Source organism: Oncorhynchus mykiss, chromosome 7 (genome assembly GCF_013265735.2).
Source record: "Oncorhynchus mykiss isolate Arlee chromosome 7, USDA_OmykA_1.1, whole genome shotgun sequence".
NCBI lineage: Eukaryota > Metazoa > Chordata > Actinopteri > Salmoniformes > Salmonidae > Oncorhynchus > Oncorhynchus mykiss.
Window position 1 is genome coordinate 69023654 of NC_048571.1, and position 19212 is coordinate 69042865.

Here is a 19212-nt window from a genome sequence, read left to right on the forward strand (position 1 = left end):
AACCCAAAAATGATCCACACTTTTCTAACAGACCTATTTTGTTTAGTCGACATTGGAACATTTTACAGACAAATTAGCTGTTTCCATCAGCCCTGTCAGGGCCTCAACCTACTGTTGAGAGTTCAAATAGTAGAATACACAAGGTGCAATTTTGAAGTTTGGTTGTACAACAGCAGTTTTTCTCTTGTTATGCCATTCACTCAATTTGTCATGTCAGCGAACAATTTTTAGATTGGTAAACTAGTCTAGACAGCTATCTAAACTTATAGTAGTCATGGCTGAATACCGACCAGGCACGCAGGGCATGCACCCAGGGGCCCTGACCTCCAGGGGCCCCCATTGGTTATTTTTGTCACTCTCACTCAGAGATCATTACTGTAACATAGCATAAGTCTTGGAACAAATGGTAGAATTGCAGGAAATTAGCTTTAAACTGCAAAAATGTCTCTCCGCCCCATGGCAAAATGTGTAGAATTGCAGAAAGATTGCTTTAAAACTGCAACATTTTCTATTCTCCCCTTGGCAAAATTTGTAGAATTTACTTTGACATTTTTTTTTTTCTACACTATCAAAATTGGGGCCACTAATATGTTTTTCCTGTGAGATGTGGGGAGACCCCCAACCAAATCTTGCATTGGGCCCCAAAAAGGGCTTTATGCATGTATGACTGAAAAAAAGTATCTGCTAAATGTCATATATTATTTGTATTATAATATTGTATCACTATTTCAAAACATGCTAATTGGTGTCAGTTGAACACCAAGGAAATGGTTTGTTTGAGAGTGTGTGGGTGTGTGCATAGATGTGTACTCTCCGTGAGAGAGTTTGTGTGTATAAAGGGAACTCTAATCCTAGGCTTAATAAGAGTTGTGTCTCATTTTATGCCAGAACACTGTCATTCTAAAATGTAGCATTAATCTCTCTATGTGTGTGTGAGTGCGTGTGTGTACGCATATGTGTTCAATAACCTGTTCCAGTATACCACTCCTCATCCTCAGCATTGAGTGTGTGTGTGTGTGTGTGTGTGTGTGTGTGTGTGTGTGTGTGTGTGTGTGTGTGTGTGTGTGTGTGTGTGTGTGTGTGTGTGTGTGTGTGTGTGTGTGTGTGTGTGTGTGTGTGTGTGTGAGTGTTCAATATTCTGTATACACCTTTACATTGAGGTGACAGTGTCTCCTGTAGCCTTTATGTCGTCACTAGGTTTTGTCCAGGTGTGAATATAATCGACCAAGGTTATCAACCTCCTTTAAAGAAAAACAGACCGAGACAGAGACTGCTGGGGTCCAGTGTTGAGTTTCCATGCTGAATACCCTGCCTGTCATTGTTTATTCTGGACACTCCATCTCTGTAAATGTTCTACTGTAGAAGTGATAGCCATTTCAATATACAGTATTTGCACATCAAAAAGCAGAGCATCATAAACTGTCACTGTGTTATCATGCTTTTAGGATTTTACAATACTTGGCCCTGAATGTAGCCTTAATAAATACCCTGACCTTGTTTTTTAAACTGGTGTGTGTGTACATGCGTGCCTGCGATGTGTGTATACTAGGCTGTGCGTGTGTGCGTGTGTGTATTGGTGTGTGTGTGTGTGTGTGTGTGAATCTGTTTAGGATGTATTTCCTCTGCCTGGCTGTCACAAGCTCAAGCTACCCTGAATTCCCTCAAAAACACTGAAGATGCTCCCACTTTCTGTTTTTTCAGGGCATTCCCATGACGACCCAGTCAGCTGTCAGGAGTGTGCAGAGCTGGACCAGGATCTGGAGCTCATTCATATGCATTTGTAGGATCTTAATTTGAGCCAGTTTGCTACAGCAGGAAAATAATCCTGTAGCAGCAGGAAATGTGAATTATTATGTGGATTATAGTTAATGGACAATTTTGTAGGGGTTGATATATTTTTCAGAAATGGAAATGGCAAACTTCTAAAGTCTTTTCAACCCTCAAATACACTAAATTTATCCTGCAACGGGGTGATCAAATATAGATCCTACATCTGTATCTATTCAACTCATCTGTTTATTTATCTATTTGTTTATCTATTTGTTCGCAGATTCACATTTTCGTTCGAATCTGGGCCGTGCATAAACGGGATACGATAGGCTTTTGAAAATGTAGCTCAGAATGTTCTTTTGCGTTGATCACCCATGTCTATCTCTATCCCACATTATCCCTTAATCTCTCTCGGTGCTGTGTGGGAGTTATAGGGTGAAGTCTTCAGCTTTTCATAAATGTGCAGTGAAGAGGACATTATTTTTAGCATACGCGTCATTTCTTGCAAACAGATCTTTCAGAAGTTTATTTGTACAATTAAAGCAAAATCAACTTGCCCATATAGAAGAAGTCACCTTTGAGAGTGTAGTCTCTGCCATCACCTGTAAAAAGGTAGCCTATTGAATGCAATGTGCTTTCATTTATGATCATGGATAATAACGCATTGCTTTGTAAGAAACATACTGTATATAGTTAAGAATATTGCAATTAAACCTCAATTGAGAACCAAATAGTAAAAGTATCAAGTTTGATTTTGTGTGAAAGAAATAACTCAACTGTTACACTTAAAATGTTGAATGCTCCCTGCATTGAACATGGAATTAATAATAAATAGACAGTGAATATTTGATACAGAGGAAATACAATTTGTATTGTCTTTCAACTCAAAATGTGTACTGGTGGTTGTGTAGTAGAAGTGGTAGTAGAATATGTACAAATATAGGTGATTGGAATGGTTGGTGGTAGGTAGCTGAATTAGTCTCTCTATTAGTGGTAGTTGTAGCTAGAAATAACAATTCATAATTGAGAAAATAGTATTTTTCAGCACATAATGCACTTCAGTTATATGCTGGATTCTGGACTCACCTCTTGGATGCAGAATAAACTCAATCTAATTAACCAACTAGAAATATCAAAAGAAAAACACTCTATTTGTTGTCCCTTCCAAGTGCTGTCTATGTGTGTTTTAAATCAAGGGCAGTGTGTAGCTGGTAGAACTGTTGCCACACTGTTATAGCAGTCAACTACAGTAGATGCCAGTGGCATGACATGCGTACAGTATCTACGAGTATTGTTACTGAACTCCTTAGGCATCTGCCATGGTATCTTCAACCCAGCAATCTGCACAGTCTTGTCCAGGCTTAACAGTTTTAACTTAACTCTTCTGCCAATAACAGCAGACAGGTACCAGTGTCAATACAGTGACAGTATATAAGTGGGGACCAGGTTAGTATATCAGGGGCGTTTTAACTGAAATCCTCAGGTATCTGCCCAGGTATCCTGAAGCCAGCCGTCTGCTGCCCAGTTTGGTCCAGGGTGTTCCTGGGGCTGGATGTGCAGCTAAAGCTGGCTCTGGTCTCCACCGTACAGCTGGTTCTCTGGAGGAACTGCAGGAAGTTCTCGTGGGCCGAGCCCTCGTGGCTGCTGGATATGGCCAGCTCGACGGGCCTGACAGAGTAGCAACGCCGCAGCTTACACAGCTCCTCCCTGATCTGGCGGTTCAGCAGCCCGTAAAAGAAAGGGTTGACGGTGAAGGAGGAGTACGCCAGCCAGGTGACGGCCTTCTCTAGGTCGGCGGGGATCTTGGGCTGGTTGTTGATAGTCAGGTGCAGGTGGAAGGAGAAGTAAGGCAGCCAGCAGAGCAGGAACTGGCCCACAATGACCACCAGGGTGAGGGCGGCCTTGCAGCCACCGAAGGGCCTGTGGTGGTGCAGCCTCCTGGGGGCACTGCGGGTGGTGATGATTGTGGTCTGGCTGTTGATGGAGTCAGAGCGGTGTTTAGGATGACTGGCCGTCCAGGATGGTAACGGTCCATGCTGTCTAGCCGCCATGCGGGCCACTTTATAGACGTTACTGTACACAGCGAAGATGACCGCAGCAGGCAGGCAGAAACAGGCCACTGTGAAGAGGACAGAGAAGGCCCGGCGGTGGCTGCTGTGGCTCCAGTGCAGTGAGCAGTGGGCGGCACTGATGGAGCTCAGGCTGCTGTAGCTGGGCCAGCCGAACACAGTGGCCAGCCCCAGCAGGCCTGAGGCCACCCAGACCAGGACCATGACGACTGTGGCCAGCTTCAGGGTCATCTTCACCTCATAGCGCATGGGGTGGACAATGTAGTAGTAACGCTCCACGCTGATGGCCGTGATGGTGAAGATGGAGGCTGTAATTCATATCAAACTTTATAAATGGCTACACACAGTACAACAATCAATGGAAAGTGATAAAAAGAAACAGAAGAGACTATAAATAAGAGATGAATATAAGAACATAAAAAACATAACAGTAAACCCATTGATTGATTAAAGGCCATGTGTCCAAAATGGCACCCTTTCCACTGTATAGGCCTAGAGCACTACTTTTGACCAAAGCTCTGGTCAAAAGTAGTGCACTATATACAGAATAGGGTTTCATTTTGGATGCATCCCTAAATTCTGTCTGTCCCTTGTACTGTACCTGCGATGAGGAACACGTTGAGGAAGACGTATACCTGGCACTCCAGTACTGTGAACACCACACTGGCGAAGTACGGCGAATTGGACACAATGCCCAGGGGCATGAGCAGTACGGCACATAGCAGGTCCACCGCACACAGGTGGCACACAAAGACAAACTTCCTGAATTGAATGGAATTAACTGTATTAATCCCCAGAGAGGAAACAATATACACATGATACCTTCACTACAACAAATGTAATTTACTGATGTCTGGTGAAACAAGTAGAATACATGAGATACAGTACCTAAAATATTTCATAAATTAAACTCTAATTCAAGAGTATAAGCAATAGAAACAAGGGAATTGCGCATATAAAATCAGTGCATTAGAAAGTCATAGTTCTTATCATGGATCTGTTTGTTTAAAATCTGGTGTATGTTTAACCTGCCTGCTGGCCAAAATGAGGACCACAACAGAAATAAATGGTTAAATGTTTTGGATTATCCGTGTTGATTATGCATTGTGGTTGAATTGTGTTATTAACTGGTAAAAAATAAATGAAATAAAAAAGTACCAAGTACCTGAGGTGCGGGGCCTTGACCACCACCACCAGCACGGCTGTGTTAGCCAGAAGGGCCACCATGTTCAAGGTCACCATGAACAATATCCCTGACAGGTCCTTGAAGCGGGTCTGGGCGTTGGGCAAAGTGCCCAGCTGTTTGCTAGGGGCCGAGGCGAAGGGCGACCCCAGCCCCCACCGCAGGCTGTCATTGGCTGTAGTATCACTGAGGTTGGGAGTCAGAGGTGAACCAGAGTGTTCCATAGTTCACAATGAGAGTTTCAGAAGAGACATCATGAGCGTTCCATTAGGCCTAGACCCCATCTTTCACTGTGGTGGGCCAGGTGATTCATTCTGCTCAGGAGTCAAACATATACTACTTTTCCCTGTTGGAAGAAAAAAGACGACGACATCAACAAATTGGGAGTGTTTTTGGGGATAGTTTTGTATTCACAGTAAATCATCATAGACCAGGTTTTGTAGTTGAAAACAACACAACCGCTGATATCAAAGTTTACCACTGCAAAAGCCAGCCAACAGTAGCTCAAAGTTATTTAATGTTTGCATGCATAAGCTTAGTTAAACCCTGTTCTGTTTTAATGATTGCAATGTCCCACTTAATACTGTCAAGGGATAATAACAACAATTGTATGTCAAATCCACAATGGAAGTGACGTTTTTCTGTTATTTAGGAATATGTTCTGTTTTCATTTTGTACACTGTACATTATTCCTTGTGTTCACAAGTATCCATAATAAACCCATCTATGTTGTTACTGCCTATTAGTTTCAACACAGTTGATTGGCACAGGTGTCTACCATCTACCCGAAAGACATGGGAAAGGACATCTATAACATTTATAATATTATATTAGAATATTTATTTTAAAAAAGGATGCTCTCTCTCCATCTCCCTCCCCTCCCCCACTCTCTCTTTCTGTACGAGGAGAGGAGGACAGGGACCTGATCAATAGGAATAATTCATGGAGGAGAGGACACCCTCTCACTCTCTCTCTTTTCTCCTCCATCCTTCCCTAACCTTTTGAAATGAGAGATAATGAGCTTGCTTGTTTTAGCAATGCAGCTGCAGGGGACTGACCCTGTTGATTAGTATGAACAGCTTACTGATCGCTGCAGCTGTACACAGCCCATCTGTAAATAGCCAATCCAACTATCTACCTCATCCCCATATTGTTTTAATTAACTTTTTTTAAACTCTTTTGTACACCAGTATTTCTACTTGCACATCATCATCTGCACATCTATCACTTCAGTGTTAATTTGCTAAATTGTAATCACTTCGCTACTATGGCCTATTTATTGCCTTACCTCCTTACTCCATTTGAACACTGTCTATAGATTTTCTATTTGTTTATGTGTAACTCTGTGTTGTTGTTTTTTGTTGCACTGCTTTGATTTATATTGGCCAGGTTGCAGTTGTAAATAAGAACTTGTTCTCAACTGGCCTACCTGGTTAAATAAAGGTGAAATATATCTATTTTTTAAGTATGTGCCCTGTGTCAACCTGCCTGTGTAGGGCCATGCAATCTCTTACCAGGACAGACTTGATCTCCTGATCCCAGCGACACACACAAAGCCACTGCTCTTCTACCCAGACTACATCAAAAACAATATAGTTCAATGAACACTGTCTTTTGGTAACATGAATGCACAACATAGGCCCAGTCACATTGATATTTCCCATGCTCCTGTTCAAAATGTTTCTCAGAGGCTGTGGATGTCTGTTTGTAACTTTGCAGGTAGTGGATTTCCTGTACCTCTAAACTTAAATGTCAGGCATAGAGTTACATCAGGTGTGTGACTTCAAAGCAACTTTATCTCCATCCACAAAACTCACATATTATGCCATGATCACACACACACAGTCACCTGAATCACTGCTGTGCTAGGAGCATCATCCATTTCCCAGAACCTATGACTAATGCATTATGTTCTGTCTTATTCCCATGTCTTCCAGACTACCATACTAGACCAGTGCTTCTCTACTGATGCTCTCTGCCCCTGAAATCTGCTCTGGTGTCCGGACAACAGATTGGCATGCCATGTTAACTAGGCAAGTCAGTTAAGAACAAATTCTTATTTTCAATGACAGCCTAGGAACAGTGGGTTAACTGCCTTGTTCAGGAAGTTTTGTTCAGGGGCAGAACGACAGATTTTTACCTTGTCAGCTCGGGGATTCAGTCCAACGCTCTAACCGCTACCTACCGCCCCACAGCACAGGAAGGAATAGTCAGTGCATGTACAGTACAGTCTCGTGTGCGTTATGTAAGGTTGTCCCCGTTTTCATCCTGTCCTAGTATTACTCCTGCATACAGAATATGGTTTCTCCTTTAGGTTTCTGAACTGGCCATTTTCAGCCATGCAATAGCATTTGGTTGAATATCACTACATTCTTAGCAAAATTACTTACTAAAAAATATTTTATTTAGAAGTCTACTTCACCAGTAAAAATTATGATTTTCTTAAAATGTCTAAACTCGGACAATTGAAAATGACTGTCAGTTACAGAAGTGCAAGAGGGTATTCACAAGTCTATGTACTAGAACAAGTGATCTAGTATCATTTGATTGAAATGAAAACATGTGCCACAAATAAATCACACCTCTATATATGAGACATTCTCTTTATGTAGCACAGCAGGAACATTGTAGTTCACATCAGCAACTCTTCTAGACTGTTTACTGTATTGATTAAACGCTAAGAGTTTTCATATATCTAAAATCTAATTACACAGTAAGTATCTATAGTATTTATTTCAGTGTATACCAGACACAAAATCTAGGTAATACATTACTTTAAACCACAATAAACCTTTTTGATTTAAACAATTTAAATCAAATCAAATTTGAAATCATTTAATCACTACTCACCTGACATGAATTGTGTGTATCATAAATCCTTTATAAAATCCTCCTGTCACACTTTCACTTCATTCGAGTTAAAAGGGTACAACTACCTCAGAAGGTGCTGGTGTTTTCTGTTCAAGTGGAACTCTATTACAGTATGTCCCCAGGCCAGCTGTGAGGCTCTGGTGTCTGGGTCGGCTCCAACAGACAGTAAAACGGGTGCACCTGTTCCTAACCATACAGACTTTTCTTAGTACCCATCAAGCTCTCGAGTTGACCCCAGGGACAACTCACTAAGGCTGGCTGCTCCTTCTAATACCCTGGTTCCTGGCAGTCTTGGTCCTTGGGTTGATAAGTATCCCTGATGGATGGATGTCCTATGGGAAGGACTTCTGGGTAGGACCGGTGAAGGTGTCAGAGGAGAGTAGTGATAGACTGATAGATGTCGACTAGGGTCCTCAGATAGAACAACTGGCTGGGGGAGGGGCTAGCCATAGGTTACCGTTAGAAGCACATCAACAGAGGATCATTGGTGAGGATGCTTTTGTGAAACCACACCCACCCTCATTGTCCCGCCCACACTCTGTTTCTCTCATCTCTCAGTCAGTTTATGGCTGTGATTCCTCAACCTACACACACACACACACACACATAGATTTTCTGTCCTCCTCCTGTCCCTCCAGGACTGCCCTGGGTGCTAAGAGTACAGACACACACAGTTAGGGGTTTAACATGTTTTTTTTTTATATATAAAACATTTAATTTAATAGCATTAGTGAAACCAGATTGGATGTTGTGGGAATCAGAAAGACATTTATTTAACAGGCACAATCATTATAGAATAATGTGTTGTTAAGGCTACTATGTGAGTCAATCTATCACAAATGTAATCTATAATATGTGTAGTCTACAGTACTCTTAAATCATACAAACAAACAAAGTCAATATCCTTCTGATCAAAAGTAACATCAACCAACTAAACTGTCTAAACACTGACATCAGTTGGTGGAATAAAACATTGCACTTACAGGACAGAATACAGTAATTGCAATGTAAACAATTGTGTGATTATAACCTGGTATTTGGTTATTTTAATTTTTTTTGAATGGAGATTTAACGGATCCCAAGTCTCTTCTTCAACAGTTTGTCTTCATTATTTAACTTTGTTCTGACGGCAGCTCGAATCGCACTGTAATCCACACCAAACTTTATCCTCACGTGATCTAGAAAAAATATAATTTAAACATGTATTATTGATATCTTTTATCATTAGAAATAAAAAACATACAGCGCCTTCAGATTCAGATCTGTGTCACTGTCCCACATACAACACACCATAATATGAAAGTGTAATTAGACATTTTTACAAATGAATAAAAAATGAAAAGCTGAAATGTCATTGGTCAATAAGTATTCAACCCCTGTTATGGCAAGTCTAAATAAGTGTTGCTTAACAAGTCACATAATACAGTTCCTTCACAAACTTTTTCCACATTTTGTTGTGTTACAGCTTGAATTTAAAATGTATGAAATTGAGATTTTGTCACTGGCCTTCACACAATACCCCATAATGTCAAAACAAAATAAAAACGTTTTATTTTTTTTTACAAATTGTTAAAAAATAAAAAACTTAAATGTCTTGAGTAAATACAGTCAGGAGTAAAACTGTACTTAATAAGCCACATAATAAGTTGCATGGACTCAATAATAGCAATAATAGTTTTTTAACATGATTTTTGAATGACTACTTCATCTCTGTACCACACATATTCAATTATCTGTAAGGTCCCTCAGTCAAGCAGTGAATTTCAAACACAGAATCAACCACAAAGACCTGGGAGGTTTTCCAACGCCTCACAAAGAAGGTCACCTATTGGTAGATGGGTCAACATAAAGAAAAGCAGACACTGAATATCCCTTTGTGCATGGTGAAGTTATTGATGACACTTTGTATGGTGTATCAATACACGCAGTCACTACAAAGATACAGGTGTCCTTCCTAACTCAGTTGCCGGAGAGTAAGGAAACTGCTCAGAGGTTTCACCATGAGGCCAATGGTGACTTTAAAACAGTCACAGTGTGTAATGGCTGTGATGGGGGAAACTGCGGATGGATCAACAACATTGTAGTTACTCCACAATACTAACCTAAATGACAGAGTGAACAGATGAAGTCTGTACAGAATAAAAATATTATAAACATGTATCCTGTTTGTATAATAAGGCATTAAAGTAAAACTGCAAAAAATGTGCCAAAGAAATTAACTTTATTTAATGTATACAAAGTGCTATGTTTCGGGCAAATCCAACACAACACTGAATATCACTCTTCATATTTTCAAGCATGGTGGTGGTTGAGTTTTTTTAGTATAAACATAAATGGAATAGAGCAAAACACAATCCTAGAGGAAAACCTGGTTCAGTCTGCTTTCCAACAGACACTGGGAGACAAATTAACGTTTCAGAAGGATAATAACCTAAAACACAAGGTCAAATATACACTGGAGTTGCTTACCTAAACCACATTGAATGTTCCTGAGTAGCCTAGTTAACGTTTTGACTTAAATCAGCTTGAAAATCTATGGCAAGACTTTAACCTAACTAAAGCATTCTATTAATATCAGCACAACTGGACAGTTTTAGTGTTTTGGGAACCTCTCTCTCGTCATAGCCCCACAACCTAAAGAAACATTCTAGGAATCTTCAAAGAACAGACTAAATATGTTCTGGAAACATTATTGTAACATCAGGTGAATGTTTTTTGCACCCTAAAAAAAACATTGTAGAATCATCCACACAACTGGATAGTTTATGTGTTTTGGGAACATATATTTTGTGACGTCCCCACAATGTTCTCACCATACTGTTTTCACAACCTAATGAAACATTCTGGGAACCTTTAAAGAACAGATTCAATATGTTCTAATCATCAGCACGACTGGACATTTTTTTGTGTTATGTGAAGATTTGCAGCGAACTAACAAATGTTCCGGGAACTTTCACAAAACCAATTTTAGTTTGCTGGAATGACTTTCCCTCGGGAAAGAGGTCCTCCGACCTCAATGAGACAACCTGGTTAAATTAAGGTTGAATAAAATAGACAGCAATAAGAAATAGACAAAGTACAGTACCTAGAAGGCCTCTCATGATGTCAGGGGGAAGTTGAGGTTTCTGGGTTTCCTCTTTGGCGATGTTACACCTCCTGCCCTGCAGACTGTGTGTGCCCAGCGTCTCCCTGTCAAACAGCACCATCAGCATGGCTGAGATGTACTTCTTGAAGTCCATGATCTCTGAGATCCCCTTGTACAGATTCCTCTGCACTCTCAGACCCCCGGGGAGGTGGATATAGTTAGCGTCCTGATAAAGTTAAAGACAGAACTGAAGTGTCCATTGTCAGAGAACATTGCAAAGTTTATTTGTCAAAGACATATCTAGTTTTATTTTAGAGAGATACTTTAATTGAATTGCTGTATTTTATGGCCAGCAATGTTTGGATATTGTGTATCTCCTTTCATCAGAAGCACTCCTAGCCTGGTTAAATTAGACTGCATGATGCACTTACCATTTTTTCAGCTGTAGGTGGAGCATTTGGTCTGGTTTAACCCGGCTAAAGTAGTCCTAATGCCATATCTCAGGTCGTCTGTCTGAACCCAGGCAAACATGAGACTATATACATAGTTTTCTTGAGAGGACAAGTTGAACGTGACAGTAGCAGCAACTACATTGTAGAATGGCCTGATGGGGGTGGTGACCTCACCTCTACCTCCTGTGACACCACCTGTGACATCTGAACTGGCACGTCCGCATAAGAGATGCTCTGCCCCTCACAGCTCTCTGGGGTGACAGCATCATTCACAACATCATTCACATCATTCCCCTGCTGCCCCCGGGCATGGTCCAGAACAGTCCTCAGGTCATGGGCAGTGTGTCTCATCTGGGTCATCAGGTCATTCATCTCTGACAAAGTATTACAAGAGAGTATTACACACTCAGTGTACAAAACATTAGGAAAACCTTCCTAATATTGAGTTTCCCCCCCTTTTGTCTCAGAACAGCCTCAATTTTTATGGGCATGGACTCCACAAGGTGTCGAAAGCATTCCAGAGTGATGCTGGCCCATGTTGACTCCAATGCTTCCCACAGTTGTGTCAAGTTGGCTGGATATCCTTTGGGAGGTGGACCATTCTTGATACACACGGGAAACTGTTGAGTGTGAAAAACCCAGCAGCGTTGCAGTTCTTGACACACTTAAAATCATCCCTACTACCATACCCCGTTCAAAGGTCAGTCTGCATCATGAAAAGAGAAGGTGTTCCTAATGTTTTATACACTGTGTATATAGACCACTCATGAGCAATCCCCCTAACTGATCAACCTTTTCCAATTTATATTTTCAAGATAACTGAGAACATTGGCAGGTCGTTCATCTCTGACAAAGTATCAGAAAATAATCAGCAACACCCATTTGACCAATGAAAATCGATTATTCAGTCAAGCCATGTTATAAATATAGATAATCAGCAATCACCCTAACTGATTAGCTTACCTTTTTTCAGTGCATCATTGCAAGATAACGGAGTACATTGACAGTGGTGTTTAAAATACTTAGAGTATCTGTCCTGATAAGAAGTCTTTTTAAAAGTTAACACTAAAAAAGTTTAAGGTTGACACCAAAAAATTGTCTATTTGGGTAACTTTGAATACCCATTAAATACGATTCAATGAACAATTAGTGTAGTTTTACAACATACCTTTCATCTGTTTCAGTTCCCTCTCAGCCAGCTGCCTGCATCTGCGCTCATATTTCAGTTCTGCTTGGAGCTGATCAATTTTCATCAGGAGAGTTATGGTGTCGGTTCTCGTTTCAGGACTTTGATCGTCTTCTTCCTCGAAGGTGATTGGTTCACCCTGAGAGAGAAACAAAGTACGACACCGTGTAAAATACAGTACAGTTACTACAGCACATCAACCATACAGGATATTGCACATGGGCCATAATCCTTACTGATACTGCAGGGTGGAAAAGTAAGGGGTAAAGTATTCCGTGAAACAAATTAAATTAGATTGTAACCAGTGGTGGTAATCTGCAGTAATTGTTAGTAACTGATAATCAATTAAATAACATCTCTCACCTCTATGGGTGAATATCCATCATCTGGTATTCTGTACTTCTCCTCTATTACCTCACCAAAGTCCTCCAGAGAATGATCCATGCCAATCTTCATCATTTTGACAGAAGAGCCTGTGTGGACACTGACAGAGTGTGTTGTTGTTGCTGCCCGTTTTGGTGCCATTACTCAGGTGGGCAAACGCCCTGATGAAATATATAACACAGGCACAGAAAATAAGTACATTTGACTAAATACACACAAAAAAAAAAAATCAGGTCTGGAGCACTATAATTGTGTTTTTGAATAAATAAAATATAAATATTGAAACTGTACATTACTTTTTTCCATCAACTTTTAAGACCATTAGCTTCACATTGGGATTATATTTAAATAGGTTATTACTACATTGATGATGCTGTATGCGCTGCAATAACGTTAGCCACAAAGAGACTCATCTCTGTGGACGCCATATCAGGTCCTTTATAGGACGTGAGCTCTGCGCTGGCAGTTTTTTGGCATTTCCCAATATTCTACAAATTAGCCAATTTCAAGCAACACATTACAGATTTTAACACATCATATTACAGCTAACGTTACCCACCTGTGTATTCAATTTCGTTGCTGAGATCGCAGTGAGACTGGATGGAAATCTTTGTCAGTACATGGAAAAGTACTAGCTGGTACTAGCTAGTAGCTAGAGGAAGTAGTACTGCAGTACTGCGGTGTATTTGGTCGCATTAAGTATTTCAGTGTGTGCTTGATGGCAGTGAAAATATATTCGATTTTTTAAATAAAACGAGATAATTCCATTTTTTTAGTTTTGTGATTAACATGTTACCTTAATGTAAAATCATTATTTCATCCTTTTAATTATTTACTTGGTTTAACTGCGTTCTGGAAGGAACCATTTGTCAGGATCACATCTTTTGGGGAATGATTTTCCCCTGCACAAATTTCCTTCTGAACAAGGCAGGTCTTTTCAGCCAATCAAATTTAGACTTTAGTTCCTACTTGCTCAGGGATCCAGTGAGAGCTCTGTATTTGTGGGCGGGACAAACAGATGCCGTAATATTATCCAATCAACACCTCCATTTCAAAACGTGGGTCTGTGGTGGAGTCTATAGTTTGGTTGAATCAGAAGAGAGAGAACCCATGTGGGTCTAATGTTGATTTGCGTGGTCAAAATGTGTGCTAACTAGTGTAAAGGTTGACTAACTCCGAAGCACTGTTAAAACAATCTAAAGAATATAATCATGTCGTCTTTCTTTATAAAGAAAAAAGGACCTCCAAAGGTTTTCAAAAAGAGCGAGAATTCAGCGGGTTCCAAACGAAAGGTAAGGAGGTAGTTAGCTAACGTTAGCTAGCTATCTACGTAACTATTACAATGATGGCTAAATTAACTTTCTTCTGATCTGTGATGCTTGTGTGTTGGTGGTTTAGAATGATGGAGACACTGGAAACAAACTCAAGAAGAAGCTCAATTCAAAGCACAATGAAGAAATCTCCAGCGACTCTGAAACTGAAGGGTAGGCTTACTTACCCAGTGTAGTTGACTGGCTTCACAGATAGCTATCTAAGTTGGCGAACAAACTGATTTTATTTAGAGCTGTATGAGTTGAAACAATATATTTATGTAGCCCTGCAGTGCACAGAAAAAGGAGGGCCAATGTCGAAGAAGAGTTTGATGAAACTCCACAGGAAAAGAAACTACGATTGGCCAAGCTCTACCTTGACCAATTGAGGGATGAGGGTAAGGGAGTAACGTTAGCTAGCTTCTGTAACTATTAATTGAGCTGTGCTAAATAGTTTTCATTAACTTTATATTTAAGTGCTTATTTGGAATCTGAAGCTTCACTGTTCTGTCTTCATGTCTTATCAATAGAAGAAAAGAAAGCAGAGGAAGAGTCTTTTGAGACTGACCTGATAGCTGGAAGACTTCAAGAAGAAGTGGTAAGTGTACTAGCTACAATTTGCAATGCTGATTATAAACTGGGTGGTTAGAGCCCTGAATGCTGATGGGTTAACAGCTGTGGTATATCAGACCGTATGACAACATTTATTTGTACTGCTCTAATTATGTTGGTAACCAGTTTATAATAGCAATAAGGCACCTTGTGGGTTTGTGGTTTATTGGCCATATACCACACCCCCTCATGCCTTAATATTTAATTATAGCCCTAAAATATGTCACAAGTCCTTTTATGAATATGGTATTGCCCTATAGTGAACACATTCTCTTTTCCTCAGCTTGAACAGAAAGGAAAGCTTCAACGGATGGTTGCAAAAGATGTGAGTATCTTTGTTGGGTGTCTCTGTGCATGTCCATCCAGTATCCACACAGTGAGTTTTTTTATGGCCCATAGTGTGCTGTGTAACCCAAAGGCTGTGCTCATTTTGTAGGGCACATTGAAAACGTGTTTTTGATTGGACCTACCCATTTCTGTCCACTTCTGTTTTGTGCCTACTAAACACAACCGCTGTGTTGTCATGGTTTTCAGCTCCTGCCACCAGACACTTCAGAGATTCGTCTGTTGAGAGGCCACAAGCTGCCAGTCACCTGTCTGGTCATCTCTCCTGATGACAAGCACATCTTCTCTGCTGCCAAAGACTGCTCCATCATCAAATGTGAGTCAACATTTATATTTGTTTGTTTACTTCTCCAAAATAATCAAAGATAAGTTTGATGTTTTACTGAAATAGACTGTGCAAAATCATTCCCATGCTGCCTGAAATGCAACAGTCAAAGTAAGCTTACTTATGTATTCTCCCATTTTCTTCTGTAACTGCAGGGGATGTAGAGAATGGTAAGAGACTGCACACAATAGCTGGTGGGAGGAAAGGAACAGAGGATCGCCATGTTGGACATACAGCCCATGTCCTGTGTATCTCCATATCGTCGGACGGCAAGTACCTGGCAACGGGAGACATGAATAAGTTGATCATGATTTGGGAGGCGGCAACATGTAAACACCTGTACAAGTTCACAGGACATAGAGGCCCTGTGTCGGTAAGCTCTTCTTGCTTAAAAATGTGTTTTCTTTTAAATTCTTTTTTTTGTTGCACCGTCTCTCAAACTGGGCCATCTATTCTCCACAGGGCCTGTCCTTCAGGAGGGGCACCCATGACCTGTACAGTGCCTCTCACGACCGCTCCATCAAGGTGTGGAACGTGGACGAAAACGCCTATGTGGAAACCCTGTGAGTAGCTGACTAGTAATATCCATGTGTTTCTTCAGGTTGGCATGAGAATTGTGTTTGTGTTTTATTGACTGTGTCTCTCCCTAGATTTGGTCACCAGGATGTGATCACGGGGCTGGACAGTGGGAGTCGGGAGCGCTGTGTGACTGCAGGGGGGAGGGACCGCACTGTGAGGGTGTGGAAGATTGCCGAGGAGTCCCAGCTAGTGTTCCATGGCCATGAGTGAGTCTTCCTGGACTCCTTTCACTCTCTTTCTCTGTATTAGTCAGTCTCACAACACTGTATTGTCTCTGTTGGTCCGAGAGTGTATATTATCCTTGTGTGTTAACCTATTGGGATGCTCCTCCCACTCTCGCTCAGGGGCTCCATCGACTGTATCCAGCTCATTAACGAAGAACACATGATAACAGGTGCTGATGATGGGTAAGTGTGTGGCTTTATACTCCACTAGGTGTCATCGTACTCCACATCTGTAGAGGTTCTGTAACCACTTCTCTCCAAACGGCACAGGATGGTATATTAAAAATGTTTTCATTAGTCAAAAAATATTTTATCTTCCTCACCTCAGTTCCGTCTCCCTCTGGAGTGTGAACAAGAAGAAGCCCCTCAGCACGGTGAAGGCAGCCCACGGTCGGCATGGTGACTCGGGGCTGGAGCAGCCCTACTGGGTGGCAGCCGTGGCGGCTCTGCAGAACTCTGACACCGTAGCCTCAGGTGCCAACTGCTGTGCGAGTCACCAGCTTTATAACACGCATCTTTATAACACGCATCTTTATAACACGCATCTTTATAACACGCATCTTTATAACACGCATCTTTATAACACGCATCTTTATAACACGCATCTTTATAACACGCATCTTTATAACACGCATCTTTATAACACGCATCTTTATAACACGCATCTTTATAACACGCATCTTTATAACACGCATCTTTATAACACGCATCTTTATAACACGCATCTTTATAACACACATCTATACACACCTTTATAACACGCATCTTTATAACACGCATCTTTATAACACGCATCTTTATAACACGCATCTTTATAACACGCATCTTTATAACACGCATCTTTATAACACGCATCTTTATAACACGCATCTATACACACCTTTATAACACACATCTATACACGCATCTTTATAACACGCATCTTTATAACACGCATCTTTATAACACACATCTTTATAACACGCACACACAGCACTGCAGAACTATTGACACTAGCTTCGACTGAGTCCTCTTCACCAGCTTTGCTATACACCATCTCAGCTATACACATCTGTATACACCCTGTGTGGGTTATTAGTAATGATCAACCCCAAACTTCCACCTCTCCTTGCTATAATGTGTACTGTAAACCTATAGTGTGATGCTCTACATTAGTGCTCAATCCTTGGTCCTATACACCCCCCTCCATATTTATTTGGACGGTGACGCTAAATTTAGTAAATTTGGCTACTCTAACAACCAAGTTTGTAAAGTCAAAAGCTTGATGTAGTTATTGCGTGCTAGGAATATGGGAGCAAATACTGAACTTTTAGCTACTTTGTCCAAATTCTTATGGAAAAACAACTTCTTCAAATGGGGGGGGGGGGTATTTTCGAAACAGATACATGTGTTAAAATACTGTACTGTCACCTCATATAAGACATTTGATCTCAAATCCAAAATGCACCGATTTTTAGCTTCACTGTACACATAAATATGGGAGGGGTGTATTAGGCATTGACTGCTAATATTGACCTGCCCAATTGATGATGCTGGAATTGAGTAACTGTTGTCACTTGACAGGTTCACACAACTCTAAGGTGCAGCTGTGGAAGTGTGGCCAGGGGTTCCGTCACCTGGAGCCTCTCTTCAGCATCCCTGTGGTAAGCAAGTCCCAGCTACACTGCTCCATACCTAATACACCCATAACTTGCGTTACGTTCAATCATTGTGTAGCATGACAATATGTGGTAAACACCATTGGATGTCATTTAGACATTACGCATTCAGCCTATGTGTATGATCAACTGACTAGTACAAGTGTTCTGCACTAAAACATCTGTCTTCTCACTAAAGTTTTTTTCTGACTGTCTCCTCTCTCTTATAGCCTGGTTTTGTCAACAGTCTGAAGTTCTCCAGCTCTGGGAAGTTCCTAGTGGCAGGAGTAGGACAGGAGCACCGGTATGTACCCAGCTACTTACCTGTCATACAGAGATACAGCCCAGAGCGCACTTACTATCATTATACACTCATTGCTGACTGATCAAAATCCTGATTATATTGATCATGTGCTCTGGGCCTATCCTTTGCGTTAAGCCTGTTTTCAGTGTTTTGTATGAATGTAGTTGCAATGAGGAGAGGTTCCCACAAGGTGGCACTTATTTCACTCCCTCGACTGCTTGGGGCAGTGATGACAATACCTCCTTCCATGTTTTCTTATTACAAGATTAAATGGCTTCTTCGACTGCGTTCACGTGCTAGTTGAAAATTCGGAAATGTCAGACTTGCTAAGTCGTTGTAGACAGGATCCCGCGGGAAGTATCAGAATCACCCAATGGGTAGATCTACGCAAATAACTTGCAATCATTTTAACTCGGACACATACTTATATCATTTTACGCATAACTTTATTCATGAAATATCTGCTTTGTCAATGATCTTCGTTTTTGTTAACAAAGTCTTTGTTGTCAGGCTTGGTCGGTGGTGGAGACTGAAGGAAGCAAAGAATGGACTCTACATTATTCCTCTGAAAAGACAACAGCCAGAGCAGGAAGGGGTCCAGAATGGAGAAGAGAATGGGGTTTAGTTGATCTATGTATGCCTTAGATTTTGTAAATTAAATTCTTTACACATGCTATTTGTTACATCTATCAATTAACTGCAGTAAACAGTTTCTGTTGAGGGGGGGCGACTTTTACACTTGAGGACTAGAACCGTTTTTGTGCTCTTCCCGCATCTAATTTCTGTGTGCAGATGGGCTCCGATTCCGAGTTAAGCGTTCTTAAATGCTATTTGTTTTGGGTGGAGAGTGAATAAATGAAGGTGTTTCTACAGATA

General features: G+C 40.9%; 3 protein-coding genes across 3 annotated transcripts; 1 reads left to right on the forward strand and 2 right to left on the reverse strand.

Moving 5' to 3' along the window:
* Window positions 1-1176: 1176 nt before the first annotated feature.
* On the reverse strand, window positions 1177-6197 carry LOC110528347 (probable G-protein coupled receptor). Its single transcript, XM_021610357.2, has 3 exons — window positions 5005-6197; window positions 4441-4601; window positions 1177-4147 (listed from the first exon to the last, which is right to left on the reverse strand). Exons 1-3 carry the CDS (start codon window positions 5244-5246, stop codon window positions 3237-3239), a joined length of 1314 nt encoding a protein of 437 aa, XP_021466032.2. The 5' UTR covers window positions 5247-6197; the 3' UTR covers window positions 1177-3236.
* Window positions 6198-8567: 2370 nt separating this feature from the next.
* On the reverse strand, window positions 8568-13899 carry LOC110528348. The gene is made up of 6 exons (XM_021610358.2): window positions 13560-13899; window positions 12980-13161; window positions 12599-12755; window positions 11605-11804; window positions 10979-11204; window positions 8568-9071 (listed from the first exon to the last, which is right to left on the reverse strand). The coding sequence occupies exons 2-6, from the start codon at window positions 13139-13141 to the stop codon at window positions 8962-8964; spliced, it is 855 nt and encodes a 284-aa protein (XP_021466033.1). The 5' UTR covers window positions 13142-13161; window positions 13560-13899; the 3' UTR covers window positions 8568-8961.
* Window positions 13900-14057: 158 nt separating this feature from the next.
* LOC110528349 (U3 small nucleolar RNA-interacting protein 2) lies at window positions 14058-19212 on the forward strand. Its single transcript, XM_021610360.2, has 14 exons — window positions 14058-14292; window positions 14399-14484; window positions 14596-14708; window positions 14841-14908; window positions 15206-15247; window positions 15457-15583; window positions 15748-15965; window positions 16055-16155; window positions 16243-16377; window positions 16516-16578; window positions 16724-16869; window positions 17959-18038; window positions 18263-18336; window positions 18847-19212. Exons 1-14 carry the CDS (start codon window positions 14212-14214, stop codon window positions 18959-18961), a joined length of 1449 nt encoding a protein of 482 aa, XP_021466035.2. The 5' UTR covers window positions 14058-14211; the 3' UTR covers window positions 18962-19212.